The following is a 16,047-nucleotide window of genomic DNA, read 5'->3' on the forward strand; positions in this document are numbered from 1 at the left end:
AAAAAAATCTTTGTGGTATTTTCATGATATTTTCATTATATGAAATGTACAAAACCTCTACCATTTTTTTTTTGAATTTTTCTTTTATAAAAACTCCTATGAATGAAAAATCTTTTTAGAATTTTTGAATTGTGAATGCATGGTAAAGGAAACTTTTTTTGATGTTTTTTTGAGAAAATGAGTGCAAAAGGTAAAAAAATGTTTTTGAATTTTTGGATTGTGAAAGAAAAATCAAAAGGCATAAAAAACTCTAAAAACTTACGAAACTCCTTTTTTTTCTAATGTTTTTTCAACATTTCTTGCCTATGCACTTTACTTCTAACATATGCTTTCCCCAAATTAGTCTGTCAAATGACCACATTACCCTCAAAGATGCAACATTTAGCACGTAGGGATGCTTTAGAGGTGAGTCTCCTACAAAGGGCCACGTGGGTCCCGCTAGGTCTCAATATGATGCAGATTAGCATGACCTAAAGGCTGGCCTATGCTGGGGTCCACTAACAAGGATGTTCAGTGGAGTGTATGGTCGATAGTGGATTGCTTTAGCTGTCCACCTACTCCATACAACCCAATGGCTCTCCCTCCTAAAATAAGGGTGACTCAACTAGAGGTTGTGTACAACACGTGTACTACAGACTTGTTGCAGAAAGAATGATCGGGTTATGCACATGATGTCAGATATAAAGCGGTAACACATAAGGTAAAAACTGTAAAAAAAGAGCACGTAGGCACTCAACAATGATAGAACAATAATAAAAAACAACACAAATAATGTCTATACACCCATAATGCAAAAAAAAGATGATACAACTCCAAAAATAAGCTTGAATTTTGAAAAAGATCCCTAGCAGAGTCGCCAAAGCTATCACACCCCCTTTTTTACCACCAAAAAGATTATATTTAAGGGTCGAAAGAGTTTTATTATTAAAGTGACAAAATATTGAAAATTTGTTTTGAAAAAGGATTATTTACGTTTAAACTCAGAGTCTCCACTTGACATAGATTGGTGTGCCAAGTCACCTTTGGAAATCCCTCTTCAAAATATTTTAACTCTTAAACTGGTTTGCTAATAGAGATTCCGGCTAAGGAATTCTATTGACCGAGGGGAAGGTGTTAGGTACCCCTCGATCCCATGGTTTATGACGGTCGCTTGGTGGAGAGTATCAGCTAGTTAGACACTACGAATTTGTAAACCACACAAATCACATAAAACAAGCAAACAAATAAATCAAACAGAGTTCAAAACTAAAGTAATGTCCGGTCCGAACTATCCAATCCCAAAAAATAGAAAAATACAAAAATGTAAATCCTATTCTAAACTAATCCTAGACTAAGTTCCAATGCCTCACCCGATGCCTTGGGCCTTCATCTCGAACGTCTTCCGCTGACATAATACGTCGGGGCATTCTCCAGTTAATAAATATATACATGTGGCCTCGGAGAATTCCTCGGTGAATAAATACATCCTTTCAATGCAAGATACCCAAACCATTCAATAAAATTTCAAACATTCAATTAAATCACAAATTCTAAACTTTGCCTACCCAACTTACGTTTGCCTATCGATTTAAAGACCTAACCATGCTACTATTGTGTTCAACAATGTTCATATTTAAACGAAATTAAACCAAAATCAACAAATCTTAATCCATCTAAATTCACCCTTTTTATCAATTTCTCGCTTCCACCCTGAACTCCCTTTTAACACCAAATTTACATAATTCATGATTAACAATTTCAAACGTCTACCATCAATATAATATAACACCCATCATTCACATCACACGCAGAATAAAAGAAAAATGGAGATGATATCCATCAATCACATAAAAACTAAGAATTAACTAAGAGTAAGATGAGAGAGATGAACCTTAAATTGAGTTTTTCGAACTGTGATTATTATTTGATTGCACTTTTGATTTCAAATCAAGCACCTGACCAGAGCTCACGATTTGAACCTCATCGGAACCTCAATGAACACTGAAATCTCTACTATGAACCAATTGTAGAAAAAAATCCCTCAAAATTTGATTCAAAAAGAGACCCGTGATAATTCAAAGGAAAAACCAAACAATGACACCTAACTCTCACCAAGATTTGAGTCACGAATAAATTGGGCATCCATTTACATCACCACTGGAATTTTCTGATGAGATGCGATGGGACGAAAAAGATGAGTCAATTTTTGGTCGGGTTTTCGAATGTTTTCCGGTGAGGTTTCCTGGTGGATTTTGGTGGTTTGGGGTTTCTGGTCTCCAATGTTTCTCGATGGTTTGACCAGAATGATCAGCTCCGATGAAGGTTTCTCTCCGGTTGGTTTGTGAACTATTTTTTCCAGTGAAATTTCACCGAAAATTAGAACAAAAAACTGCTATTTCTCTCTATTTTTCTCTCTTTATCTCCCTCTGATTTCTTTATCGTCCCCCTGTGTGTGTACGATTTATTGTGTAGGGGTATGTGTGTTCTGTGAGGGGTTCTGAGAGTGAGTAAAGAATAAAAAACGAAAAGGTGGAATCCCCCCTATGCTCTGGTCCTCCCCCCCCTCCCCCCCCTTATTCTTGTTTTAAATGGAAATTCAGAATGAATTCCTTTGTTGTGTGGCCCAAGAGTGAGGTCTTTGTTGTGAAAATATGGGAAATGAGGGGATCACGTGAGGTGTCCCTATCCCTTTTGTTTGTTATGGTTAATTGGGAGTATATGGATATGGTCCCCTCTTTTCTTTTTGTCATCTTCTCCAAGGGATAAAAAATGTGAGGGGGTTAGTGGGGTAACGGGTAGGAGGTGTGGTAAGGTAGGGTGTGGGGTGGAGTGGGGTAGGTTGTTAGGATAAGGTTTAAAGGGGTTAGGATGGGAAAAAATTTGTTAGGGAGTTTTTTATTTTTTGTTCTTTTATGATGGATAATTACACGGTTGGGGGTACATGGTAGAATAAGGTAAATAGGTGAAAATTAATCTTTTGGAGGGACAAAATTACGTGTCTACATCCATGAATATTAATTTTATGCCATGCTTTAATGAAATTATCGTTATTATCAATTTCCACATATTTCAAAGTTTACATTTTTCGAATTAACTCATGCTTGAGTGTCATTGATGTTGAAATCATGCTATTTCTTTAAATTTTATGCTTTTTTCCATAAGAGGCTTTAACTATGAACACCAAGTATTTGATAGCATTCTTACAAGAATGAATATTTGCTAGAAGTTTTCGTGCTATGTCCTTTAAGTTTGATACTATTTTACTACTACTGCTTTTTAGTTCTGGGGGTATTGAATACCCAAAAACTATAGCTATTTACTTTGTCTCATTTTAGTATCTTCAGAATAATTTTAGATTATATTTATGAGCATTACTAGAACAGTCAGTTAAACTCAGAATAGTCAGTAACTCAGTGTCATTTAGTTAGGAGTAGGATTTAGCACCGAGTGATTGTAGGTATGGTGGCTCTCCCTTCATATATGCAGAGTCTCTAGTAGTAGTCCTTAAACTCGAAAACTACGTAGCCAGTGTAGGATATGAGAAGTCACCCGTCAGTATAGGCTAGACTATCTCGTAAGGGTCACTCGCCAGATTAGACTTGACACCCTTCACCCTTCGGGAGAATACAATGTACCTGACTAGTGCATCCACACAGCAAATGTTAGTACCCGTGGCATGGTATTAACACTCTTCCAACTGGGGTTACAGGTTGAACCCCGATTAGTTAAGATTGGGGCATATCAGTTAGATGATAGCTCCCACAGTCTAAGACTAATAATTAGACCAGTAGTTTAGTCTCAGTGTTTTTTGACCAAGGAATGCAGATATCAGTTATTTTTGTATTTTAGTTTACAGACATTAATTAATTTCATATAATATGCTTGGTCATGCATCCCCAGTATCTACAAATTTCATGCTTTCTATTTAGTACGGCATATTTTACATGTATATCCATATAATTGATTATTCCTGTTCATGAAACCATCCATGTCAGCCTACCTTATTTAGCATACCAGTATATTCCAAGTATTGATCTCATACCTTTTCTTTGTGCTATGATGTATTATATCATAGGTGCTAATGCTCAGTTAGCAAACCGCTCTTAGACATTTCAGACATCTTAGTAGTAGTAGTGGTGAGTCTTCATATTTTAAGGATAGATTATTTCTATTTCATGTTTTTAGTCTAGTAGTTAGTTGGAGTTAGTTGGGGCCTGTCCCATCAAATCTAAGTCATTCAGTTTAGAGGCAGTTATTCAATATTCAGACATTATAGTTTGTTTCCAGGTTATTAGTATTTTATCAGATTCAGACAGTTGTTTCTCTAGATTCATATTTTAGTATTGATTTAGTAATAAAACCTTATGGCATATTAGTTGTTCTTCCGCAATTATGATATTATTATTCAGTGCTCACAACAGATACTAGCTCATGGGTTAGCTTATGGTCCTTTGGGACTGTAAGCACCGAGTGACGCCCAGGGTGTACTCTCAAAGTGTTACACTAGTTGTGTGATTATATGTTTATATATGGATGACATGTTAATCTTTGTCCGTAATGTGAAAGTTGTAAATGAGACTAAGAAAATTTTATTTTCTAAATTTGAAATGAAAGACCTTGGAGAAGCTGATGTGATTTTAGGAATAAATACAAAAATAACTGTTAATGGTTTGTCATTGTGTCGGTCTCATTATATTAAAAAGATGTTGAAAAGATTAGGTTGTTTTGATGTAGTTTCAGTGACAACTCCTAATGATCCTAGCACATACTTGAAAAAGAATAGAGATTTGAGTTTTTCTCAAACTGAATATGCTAAAATAATTGGGAGTGTAATGTTTCTCATAAACTATACTTGGCCTGATAAAGCTTATGCTGTTAGTAGATTGAGTAGATATACTTATAATCCCAGTTGTGAAAATTAGCACGCTCTTTATCACTTGTTATGGTACTTGAGAGGTACTATGGATTGGTGCTTGCATTTTAATAAATTTTTTTCTGTTTTAGAAGTTATTGTGATGCAAACTGGGTGATTAATAATGATAAAGTTAGCTCAACCAGTGGATATGTGTTTACTTTGGGTGCAAATGCTATTTCGTGGAAGTCTTCAAAGCAGACCTGTATAGAACATTCTACCATGTAAGCTGAATTCATTACCCTCGAGTTGGCAGGGAAAGAAGCTGAGTGGCTGAGAAATGTTTTGATAGATATGCCTTTATGGGGAAGACAAATTTCACCAGTCTCTTTACATTGTCACTCAAAGACGGTGATTGGGATTGCTAAAAATAGTGTATACAATGTTAGAAAGAGACATATTCGTAACAGCTCCTTTTTCTAAAGGTTCCCCTTCAGCTGCTGAAAGCGGTCGGAACCGGTTATATTCTTTGACTAACTTCCAGGAGGCGGAAGCTTCACCAGATGTTGTCACCGATATGTTATGAATCTTTTCTCGTGATGTTCACGTATTGCTTGATTCCAGGTCTACTTTATCTTATGTGACCCCTTATGTGGCTGTTGGTTTTGGGTTTGAACCTGAAGTTATTATAGAAACCTTCTCTGTTTCTACTCCTGTAGGTGATTCTGTTATTGCCAGAAGGGTATATAGAAATTGTGTCGTGTCTATTCATAGTAGGGAAACTATGGCAGACCTATAGAATTGGATATGATAGATTTTGATGCCATCCTTGGGATGGACTGGCACCATTCACGTTATGCCACCCTTGATTGCAGAACCTAAAAGGTCACTTTTTATTTCCTTGAATGAGACACCAATTGTATGGGCAGGGAGTTCTATGGAACCTAGAGGTGACTTTATCTCTTATCTTAGTATCCAAAGGTTATATGTATCATCTAAACTATGTAAAAGATTCAAAAGTTGGAAACCTTCCACTGCAGTAAGTCCCTGTAGTGAATGAATTCCCAAAAATTTTTCCCGAAGATCTCCCAGGGATACCCCTTGATAGGGAGATAGATTTTGGCATTGATGTGTTGCTATACACTTGTCCTATTTCTATTCCGCCATATAAAATGGCTCCCGCGGAACTAAAGGAGTTAAAGGAACAACTTGCAGACCTCCTAGACAAAGGTTTTATTCATCCTAGTGTTTCCCCATGGGGTGCACCCGTGCTCTTCGTTCGAAAGAAGGATGGGTCCCTTTGGATATGCATTGACTACCGCCAGCTGAATAAGTTCATCATTAAAAATAAATATCCTCTTCCTAGGATTGACGACCTTTTTGACCAGCTTCAGAGTGCCAAGTGTTTTTCAAAAATTGACCTTCACTCGGGTTATTATCAGTTGAAATTTAGGGAGTCAGACATACCCAAGACAGCCTTCCAAACCCGATATAGTCACTACGAATTTCTAGTCATGTCCTTCAGGTTGACTAATGCCCCAGCAGCCTGTATGGATCTTATGAATAGAGTGTTCCGTTAGTTTCTTGACTTGTTCGTCATTGTATTTATTGATGATATTCTGATCTATTCTAAGAGTAAAGAGGATCACACCAATCACCTCCGAATTATTCTTCAGACCCTTAAGGATCATCAGCTGTATGCCAAATTTTCTAAGTGTGAATTTGGTTAGATACTATTGCCTTCTTGGGGTATATTTTGTCCAGTGACGGGATAAGAGTGGATCCCCAGAAAGTTGAAGTAGTGAGAAAATGGCCCAGACCCGTGACTCCAACCGATATTTAGAGCTTCTTAGGTTTGGCGGGGTATTACAGAAGGTTCGTAGAGAGTTTTTCTTCCATAGCTGCTCCGCTTACTAAACTGACTCAGGAAAAGATGAAGTTTGCTTGGTCTAACTTATGTGAAAATAGTTTTGAGAAGTTGAAGGAAAAGCTGACTCCCGTGTGGGACTTGGTTGTGTACTGATGCAGCGTGGTCAGGTGATAGCTTATGCATCTAGGCAGTTAAAGGTTCACGAGCGCAATTACCTAACTCATGACTTGGAGTTAGTAGCCGTGGTGTTTGCACTTAGAATCTTGAGGAACTATCTCTATGAAGTGCATGTTGATATTTATACTGACCATAAGAGTTTATAGTATGTTTTCTCATAGAAATAATTGAACCTCAGGCAGAGGCGTTGGATGGAGCTTTTGAAAGACTATGATATGAGTCTGCATTACCATCCGGGCAAGGTAAATGTTGTAGCCGACGCCCTCAGCAGGTTGTCTATGGGCAGCCTTTCTCATGTAGAAGAAAGAAAGAAAGAGATGGTGAAGGATATTCATCGCCTTGCAAATCTGAGAGTGCAACTCTTAGATTCCAAATATGGAGGGGTGACTGTTCATGAGTTGGCTAAGTTATCTCTTTGTGCTGAAGTTAAGGAGAAGTAGGTTGAAGATCCCATCTTGATGCAAATCAAGAAAGATATGGGTCAACAAAAGGTTATGACATTTGAAATTGATGGCGATGGTATTCTGAGATTTCAGGGTAGTATGTTCTTTCCGAATGTCGATGGGCTACGGGAAAGAATCCTTAATGAGGCGCATACTTCTAGGTATGTCATTCACCTAGGCTCTAGTAAGATGTACCATGATTTAAAAACCTTGTATTGGTGGAATAACATGAAACGTGATGTAGCTAATTTTGTGTCCAAGTGTTTGAACTATCAACAAGTGAAGGTAGAACACATGAGGCCAGGTGGTACTTCCCAAGAGATAGCCCTGCCTTTATGGAAGTGTGAGATGATAAACATAGACTTTATTACAGGATTTCTGAGATGCCGAAACCAGTATGATTCTATATGGTTGATTGTAGATCGGTTGACCAAGTCAGCCCACTTTCTGCCTGTGAGGACTAATTATTTGGGAGAGGTTTATGCTAAGATTTACATTGAGGAGATAGTTCGATTACATGGGGAACCAGTGTCCATTATATCCGATAAAGGTATGTAGTTTTCATCTCAGTTCTTGAGATCTTTTCAGAAGTGTTTAGGTACACAAGTGAATTTGAGCACAACTTTCCACCCTCAGATGGATGGGCAAGCTGAGCGTACCATTCAGATTGAAGATATGTTGAGGGCATGCGTAATAGATTTCAAGGGTAGTTGGGTAGATCACCTGCCACTGGTTGAATTTGCTTATAATAATAGTTACCATGCCAGCATCAAGATGGCCACTTTTGAGGCATTGTATGGAAGGAGATGTAGGTCTCCGATAGGATGGTATGAAGTGGGTGAGAATCAGTTGTATGGGCCTAATCTTGTTCATCAGGCAATGGAGAAAGTGAAGATCATTAGAGAATGACTCAAGACTGCTCAGAGTCATCAGAAGTCCTATGCCGATGTTTGGAGAAGAGAACTAGAGTTTGAAACTGGTGATTGGGTATTTCCCAAGATTTATCCTATGAAAGGAGTTATGCGGTTTGGAAAAAGGGGTAAATTGAGCCCTCATTATGTAGGGCCATATCAGATTTTGAAAAAGATTGGTACAGTTGCATATGAGTTGGAATTGCCTGCAAGCTTGGGTTCCGTTCATCCGGTATTCCATGTATCCATGTTGAAGAAATCCATTGGAGATCATTCTATGGTATTTGCCAGTAGAGGGTATCAAAGTGACAGACTCCTTGTCTTATGAAGAAGAGCCCATTGAAATTTTAGATCGCCAAGTTCGAAAGCTGAGGAGCAAAGAGATAGCCTCAGTAAAGGTACTGTGGAGGAATCAGAAAGTCGAAGAAGCAACTTGGGAGTCAGAAGATGACATGAGAATTAGATATCCCAATTTGTTTGCTTCGATGGAGGAGGAGACAGAAGGTACTATTCCCATTTTATCTTTCCTAGTCCTTTATTATGCTTAAAAACGTGTTTGTCTGTGTCCCACATCATCATTCGGGGATGAATAATCCTAAGGGGGGATAATGTAATGTCCCGTAATTCAGGATACAATATAGACCATGATTTCGATGCGTTGTTAATCCCGAAGCCATAGAATTTAGACCATAGAGGTCCTTCAACTCAAGGATGAGTTGAAACTATTTTGATCGACTAAGTTTTAGTGGACATTGTAAAGTATGTCAGCTTCCCTTGACCATAACTCTCTGTATATATCGAATTAGGGAACCTACTATGTGTCAAATCATAGGTGTTCGAGCTAGCTTTCCAACGATACCAATTTGGCTAAAATTCGACACCCGAGCAAGAAGTTATGGCCTTTCAAAGTGGTAAGCGTCGCCTAACCAATCGCCCATGGCCACTGGAAAGCATAGGCGATAGCCTAGGCGGCGCCTATGTAATGAATTCCAGTGATTTAAACACTCCGTGTTGAGGACAAAGTGGTCTTTTTCTTCCCTTACTTAGCCCTAAAACACTAGATTTAGTTCCAAGGACCCCAAAATACATATTCATTCATCAAAAGAGCTTAAGATTCTCCTTAGGATTTCAAAAATAAAAACCCAAATAGCTCAAGATTTGACCATAGGTTTTCAAAGATAATTTCATATTCGAAATAACCAATACGCAAGCTTCAATAAACATCTATTATCCTTGGAAATAGAGGTACGTGGGGTTATCCTAAAATCTCATGGGTGTAGTTTTATGAACATGCATGATTTTTAAATGGGGGTTTTCAGTCAAATGCTAATAACTTGCGTTCAATATGATTTCTAAGTCATTTTCTTTATGTCATGGGAATTTTTTGCCTATATACTTCAATGGTTGAAACCATGCATATGTGATTTGAGATTTTCCATGGAAATTTGATAAATATGAATGATAAATTGTTTTCAAATTCCCATGTTAATGTTTCAATACTCTATATTGTATTGTGATCAACAAAAGAGAGCATGAATTTGAAATAACTATTGTTCACCAATTGTAAATGATGAAGCACCTTGGTTTTTACATGATTATGCATATGTGGATGTGATATTAATGACTTGCAAGTCGAGTATGACGATACCCTTCAGGATACGATATGTGATTGAATAAGATGAAATTTGAATGCATTGATTTTAAATAAGAAAGGTGGATGCTCGAAGAAGGCGTTTGAGACACAAGGGCTCATCGCTAGGAAAACGTGTTTGCTGACACGGAACATTTGTACCAGGCTAAGTGATCATATGTACTTGACTTCATGTCATTTCCAAATTGGGACTATAGGTAGAAGCCCGGGCTAAGTGATCTTGGGCACTAACATTGGATCGAGACACCATTTTGTGTGATCTTGTGTGTCTTTCCCTCACATATACTCTAATATCAACGACAACCAGGGTTTGACAGTTGGTGTAAATTATGTAGGGTATTCCACCTAGCTCAGTTGCATTTCATTGTCGTTGAGAAACTATTGCATGACACCCATGTGTTTTCAAATGATTTGATATGAAGTTTGCTTTATAATGACTCTCAACTATATATTATAAAAATATTATGTTTTTTTTTGATATGTCTACGTGCCAGTACTTTTGTGCTGACCCCCTCCCCCCTCCAACCTCTCAGGTTCAGAGGCCCAGTCTAGGGGTCAAGAGAATCAGTAGATCATTCAGACAGAGTTGCAGAGACAAGTGGTGAGCCTTTTATGTTTCGGAAGGTCTTATGTCCTGCAATCCTTTTATCTTATATTCAGTTTTGGGGTCTACTGGGGGCCTTGTCCCAGTTTATATACGGTTACTTGACTCAGTCATTTGTTAGAGATTTTGCAGACAGTTGTTTAGAGGTTGATTGATGTTGGGGGAAACTTTATTTCCCCGTTATTGTTTCTTTTCACATTTATGAACATGTTTCCGAATTATTGTTTTTCTTCCGCATTACTTTGATCATATGAATTAGGTGCATGATTACCAAACAAATAGGGGTGTTTCGGGCCTCCATGGTTCGAAATGCTCGTCACGGCCAGGCCCTGATTTGGGCCGTGACAGAATATTATTGAGTTGAGCCAACATCCACATTCATTCAAATGACATAAATTTACCAAATGGATAGTAACCCATTACTTGCTAGTTATGGCTTAAGAATTTGAATCATGAGAAATTGACACTTAGCGAGTATCAAAAATCACTAATTAATCTGATTATCAATTTGCGTCTCAAAATAGGGATATATTTAAAGGTAAATATGCCGCAATAATATCATTGCAAGGAAAATAGTTGTCAACTTTCTTTTCTCTTTCAGCTCCTTTCCATTCAGACAGAGTAAATCATTTTCCAATTTGAAAATGAAGATAGGATACTTATATTTATCATTATAAATGGTCACAAGAATAACAATATGATTTAATATCTCTTTGCAACCTAACATACTTTTGATTTTAGCAATATATAAAGGCTGGAAGCAATACACCTGCACCAAACTATAAGGAAATTGAATATTTTGTAATTAGTTTAAAACTTGAAAGGAAAATAAAGATTATACAACATTCTTAGACTAAAAAACAAAAAGTGAAATATTCTATCTTTAATTTAAATCAAAGGTTAAAGGAAAGAAAATTTCAACATTTATAGAAAGAGAGAGGGGAGAAAATTCAAAATGGGATGAAATCTCTTTTATCCTTCAATATTTCATCGATCTCTAGTGACAACAACAATAACCGTAAAACACGAGGAATAGAGCAGAGTCGGTGAGGTTTTATTTTAATTTCTTTGTGGAGCCTTTTCCCTTTTGGCAGAGTTATATAGAGCTTTTACTATACAAACAGCTAACTTCCTTTAACTGATCAATAAAGCATCTAGATTCATCATTTGGTTTGTTTTGATGAGCCGAATACGTCCCAAAAGGTTGGTGCCTTGATCGAATGGTGCCTTCCTTTATATTGTGCATATTTGACATATTTATTCTTTTAAGCTTAATTTTTTTTATAAATTTGCTTTGAGGGGTATGATAGGCAGGTCAATGATCTTACTGGATTCTTGTAGCTCAACATTTACCTTAATATATATATTGTACAAACCATTCCACAAACAATACCATGCAACACTTGATCTCATTCATGGCATTCTTGGACTATTATTGAAGTTAGCCAACAACATTGTTCGCAACAAATTTTAAAAGCGTCGAAAATTAACTACAACCAAAGATAAATAAAAGAAAAAAAGTAATTTTTATTAATGAATCTTGTGAGTACAATTATGTAACTCTCTCGATTCTTCTCTCTTAAACTTAGAAATGATCCGAGGGCCTTCAATAGCGTGTTTCTCAAATTGTTGAATGGTTTGGATTCCTAGAGATGTATTTCAATCACCGAAAATGCCAAAAAGTATTTTTGTTGCTTTGGAATAATCTCTGGGAAGATCTCCGTTGATTTCTCCTTGCAAGAAATTGATAGTCTATGCCGATGTTGCCAATGCTTCCAATGCTTGTCAAAGTCATCTTTTTTTTTCGTCCTTAGAATGTAATGTTACTCCCTATTTATAGTTGTAGGGAGTAGGCCGGGTTGCTTGTGATTGGCCGAAATATGTCATTTTGACACTTGACGACTTTTGACAGGTTCTTGAATTTGAATTAGATTTCCACATCATTTATACATGTGGCATCATTTCGTTGGTCTTCGATTTGATGGGGACGCCAAATCACGTTGACACTTGGCAAGAGTCTGGGCTCCAAAGTACAATGGACCTTGGTCTTGAATTTGATAAAATTGACCAACTAATTTGTAAGTCCCAAATTGAATAATTAACTCAAATGATCGTGACTAAAATTCAAATTTTGTTTGAATTTAATCCGTTGAATCTTATATGTCTACAAATACTCCTTGCGTCGAGACTTGTCAACTTGTAGGCTTGCCGAAACTTGGCGGCGAGACTTGAAGTTCTCATGAATGTGTTTTTATTTTCGTGATTTCAAAGGTATTTGTTTCTCATCGGTGAATCCTAGTTAGACCAATACTTACGAGTAGTTTAACTAAAGTTTCCTCCGTGAACTTTCATGTTGTGAAAGGTTTTGTCAAAGCAACCAATGATTTGCTTGTGGCGATCCTCATTTTTCGCCCTCAAATGACTACAAACTCGATATTATTTCAAGAGTAAAAAGAAATGACCAGCTTGATTTTTTTTTTACAATTCTTGGATAAGTATGAATATGAGAAATCACCGCCAAAATATTTATTGGAGTAATTTTTATTGGCACAACAATGTAACCCTATCAATATATTTGAATTAGAAGGATCAATACAACACCCTCACTTGACATATTGCACGCATGAATTTAAAAAGTTGACTTGAATTTTTGTACCAATGAAAAATATTAACTTTCCTTTTGGTTTCATGTACCAAAGAAAAATATACACTTTCCTTTTGGCTTCATTTACCAATGAAAAATATTTACTTCCCTTTTGGTTTCATTTACCAAAGAAAAATATTAACTTTTCTTTTCGTTTCATGTACCAAAAAAATATATTAAATTTCCTTTTGGTTTATAAAAAGAATTAAAATCTTCACCAAAGAAATCTACTCAATATGGTAATTTTCCAACTGATTGGAAATTTGAAATTCCCAGGGGTTCTCATCTTCTAATTTTACCACAACTTTCCTTGTATACGAAATGGGAATTATTACAAGAACTTCTATATAAGATTCTCCTTTTTAAAGAAATTCTTCAAAGCATTCAACAGCCACAAAGAAAAGTGTTCGATGGTGTTTGATTGCTAACCTGTGAAGCTGTGACCCTGCTTGATATGATTGAATCCACAAACTGCTTCTCAGGTAACTATAATTTTCATTGTAGCTTTCTGCCTTTTTCTCGCTCAAATTTGCAACATTGCAATATGAAATGTGTAACTGCAATTGCAAGATGCTTATTTTTTTTTTAATAAGTAAAACAAAGAGTTGTAACTTAACCAAGATTTGTAATTATGTTTATTGTAACCGGAAACAAGGAATAGTAACCAAACAAAATTTGCAGCCAAGTTTAACCTGTGTTGCTATAGTTAATTTTTTTTCTTTCACATTCAACTTCAGATTCTCTTGTTTCCTATTACCCAACTTGTGTGTCCATAATGGTTAATCTTTATTCCTTATTTAATCCTCAGGAATGGTGTAGTGTGCTCTTGGTCCCCAACTATGACTTGTTTCGACAACCGTGAAATTCCATACAGTTGCCTTGAGATCCTGGAGAGCAAGCCAAATTCGCATGCCAAAGCCCTCACTTTTAAAGTTCATCCTCCGGTGATTGACACGTTCCTGCTGGAAACTTCCCCCCATCTCATAGAATGGTCAACGGCAGAAACTAAGGACGTCATGGACAACTTTTCAGTAAAAATTGTGACAGAAAAAGTTTTCCTTTTGAAGACTTCTACCAATCAAAATATTGTTGTTGCGAGCTCTCCTAGCTGCAATGGGAGCCTTAGCAGTTGGCGTGTTCCTCCCTCTGTATTTGGTGAGGATCGATATACATATGGCTATTAGGAGTGGATAGAAGACTTTCTTTCCCGTAATAGAGAGACCTTGGAGCACAACAAGACTTATGATGCCGTCTTTGCTTCATTGTTCATGTTTGACCATAACGAGAATATGCTCCTGGTTTTCTATGAGAATTGGCGCCCATCCTCCAACATAGTTTCTACTTTTATTGGAGAGTTGTCCATATCTTTATGGGACTTGTGAAACATCAGAGGCCTTCATGAACATGGGTTCTTTTATGACGAAGTTATTTTCTCGTGTATGGAGTTGACATATGTGGCAGACAAAGGGAAACTTTTTGTACCCAGAAGCTGCTCACACTTATTTTCTGCATTCTACCAGCGTACAAAAGGTGTCATCGATGACTTCTCTTTTCTTGATTGGACTAATTTTTGGTTTTGAGGACCAAGAAAATATGTAGAGCCTTAACAAAAGATGTCAAAAAACTAGAAGAAGCCAAGGATGAATCAATATCTGTTGGGGAATATTGACATGAGTTTTTTACCACTAACAACCGAAGAAGAGAATGCCCCTTTTATTGATCTAGGAATAAAAGAATCATGCAGGGATGAAACTTATTTGGCAGCTTTCCTTGCAATTTGGCTCGGTAAATATTTGCTCCCCAACAAAAAGGGTGGTTGTATTTGTGATTGCGTCTTTAAAGTCACAAGTTTGATGGCTCATGGAGATTAATTTTCTTTGGTGGCCCCGATACTTGAAAGCATCAATCGTGGCCTTAGGGAGATCTATACTTCTTCAAACTTGGGAACTTGCTATGCATTCTTTCCCATCCAATATTTCTATGGATGGATTGGTGAGTATTTTTAAACTTATTATCATGTTAACCGTCCGAAACGTGGGGTTCAAATGTGGCTGATTTTAGGAGAAAATATGGCAAAAAAATTTAACCTTGTTGATACTCGCAAATTATTTCAACAAGTCAAGGTAAAAAAAGCTTCTTCATTTGGCTCTGATGCAGAAAAAGAGGTGCAAATTGATGATAGCGGCCACTGTCCGATTCTTAGAGTGATTTCTTCATAGAACTTTGTTCAAGTTGTGACACATTGAGGCATGATGATGACCTGATTGTGGAACTTTATTGTCCTTGTCGATTTAGTTGACAATTTGGATTTTGTCAAGACGTTCCCGACATCTAATGGTCCATTATTATGATGGTTCGCTGCTAGCTTTAGTGCAACTTTGGGATTCTTGTGTTTGTTTTGGAAGCTTGTCAAAGCTTAACATACTAATGCATCTATTAGACAATGGACTTTCTATGACACAAGTTCTCAGATTGGTGGCGAGCCCTTCGGGAGACTGTGTTGAGACGAAATATCCATATTATTTTATAAGGTTCAAAGAAGGATGTTTCTCCCATATCAACAAAAGGAAACCAACTTCAGTTGAATGGTCAAGGCAAGTTTTCCCACTCTTCAAAGTCCAAGGCGGCAATGAGTAATCCTTCTCAATCTGTCCAAGTTGTTCCTAAATATAAAAATTTGAAGGGCAAGGATACATACATGGATAAAAGAGTAAAAATCCCCTCATCGGCCCAAAGGCAGTATACATCTCAACTTCCAATGTGATCTACGTTCTCCAAAAAAGAAAGAAATCTTCCAGCCCGTCGGATAAAAGCATTGAAAAGTTACTAGTGATTGTGCCATTTTACAGTGACGCTTTCAAACAACCTGTTTCACTCAATGGGGCTACTATTGATAGTGCCGACTCTAGCTCAATT

General features: G+C 37.0%; 1 protein-coding gene across 1 annotated transcript in view; it reads left to right on the forward strand.

Moving 5' to 3' along the window:
* Positions 1 to 14,315, forward strand: part of LOC124896592 — a 45,140-nt gene extending 30,825 nt beyond the window's left edge. The window contains exon 3 of the mRNA XM_047408175.1: positions 13,940 to 14,315. Coding sequence (XP_047264131.1) covers positions 13,940 to 14,315 — 376 coding nt within the window. The remainder of the gene's footprint in view (positions 1 to 13,939) is intronic.
* The last annotated feature ends 1,732 nt before the right edge of the window (positions 14,316 to 16,047 follow it).

This window comes from Capsicum annuum, chromosome 3, assembly GCF_002878395.1.
Source record: "Capsicum annuum cultivar UCD-10X-F1 chromosome 3, UCD10Xv1.1, whole genome shotgun sequence".
NCBI classification, from domain to species: Eukaryota; Viridiplantae; Streptophyta; class Magnoliopsida; order Solanales; family Solanaceae; genus Capsicum; species Capsicum annuum.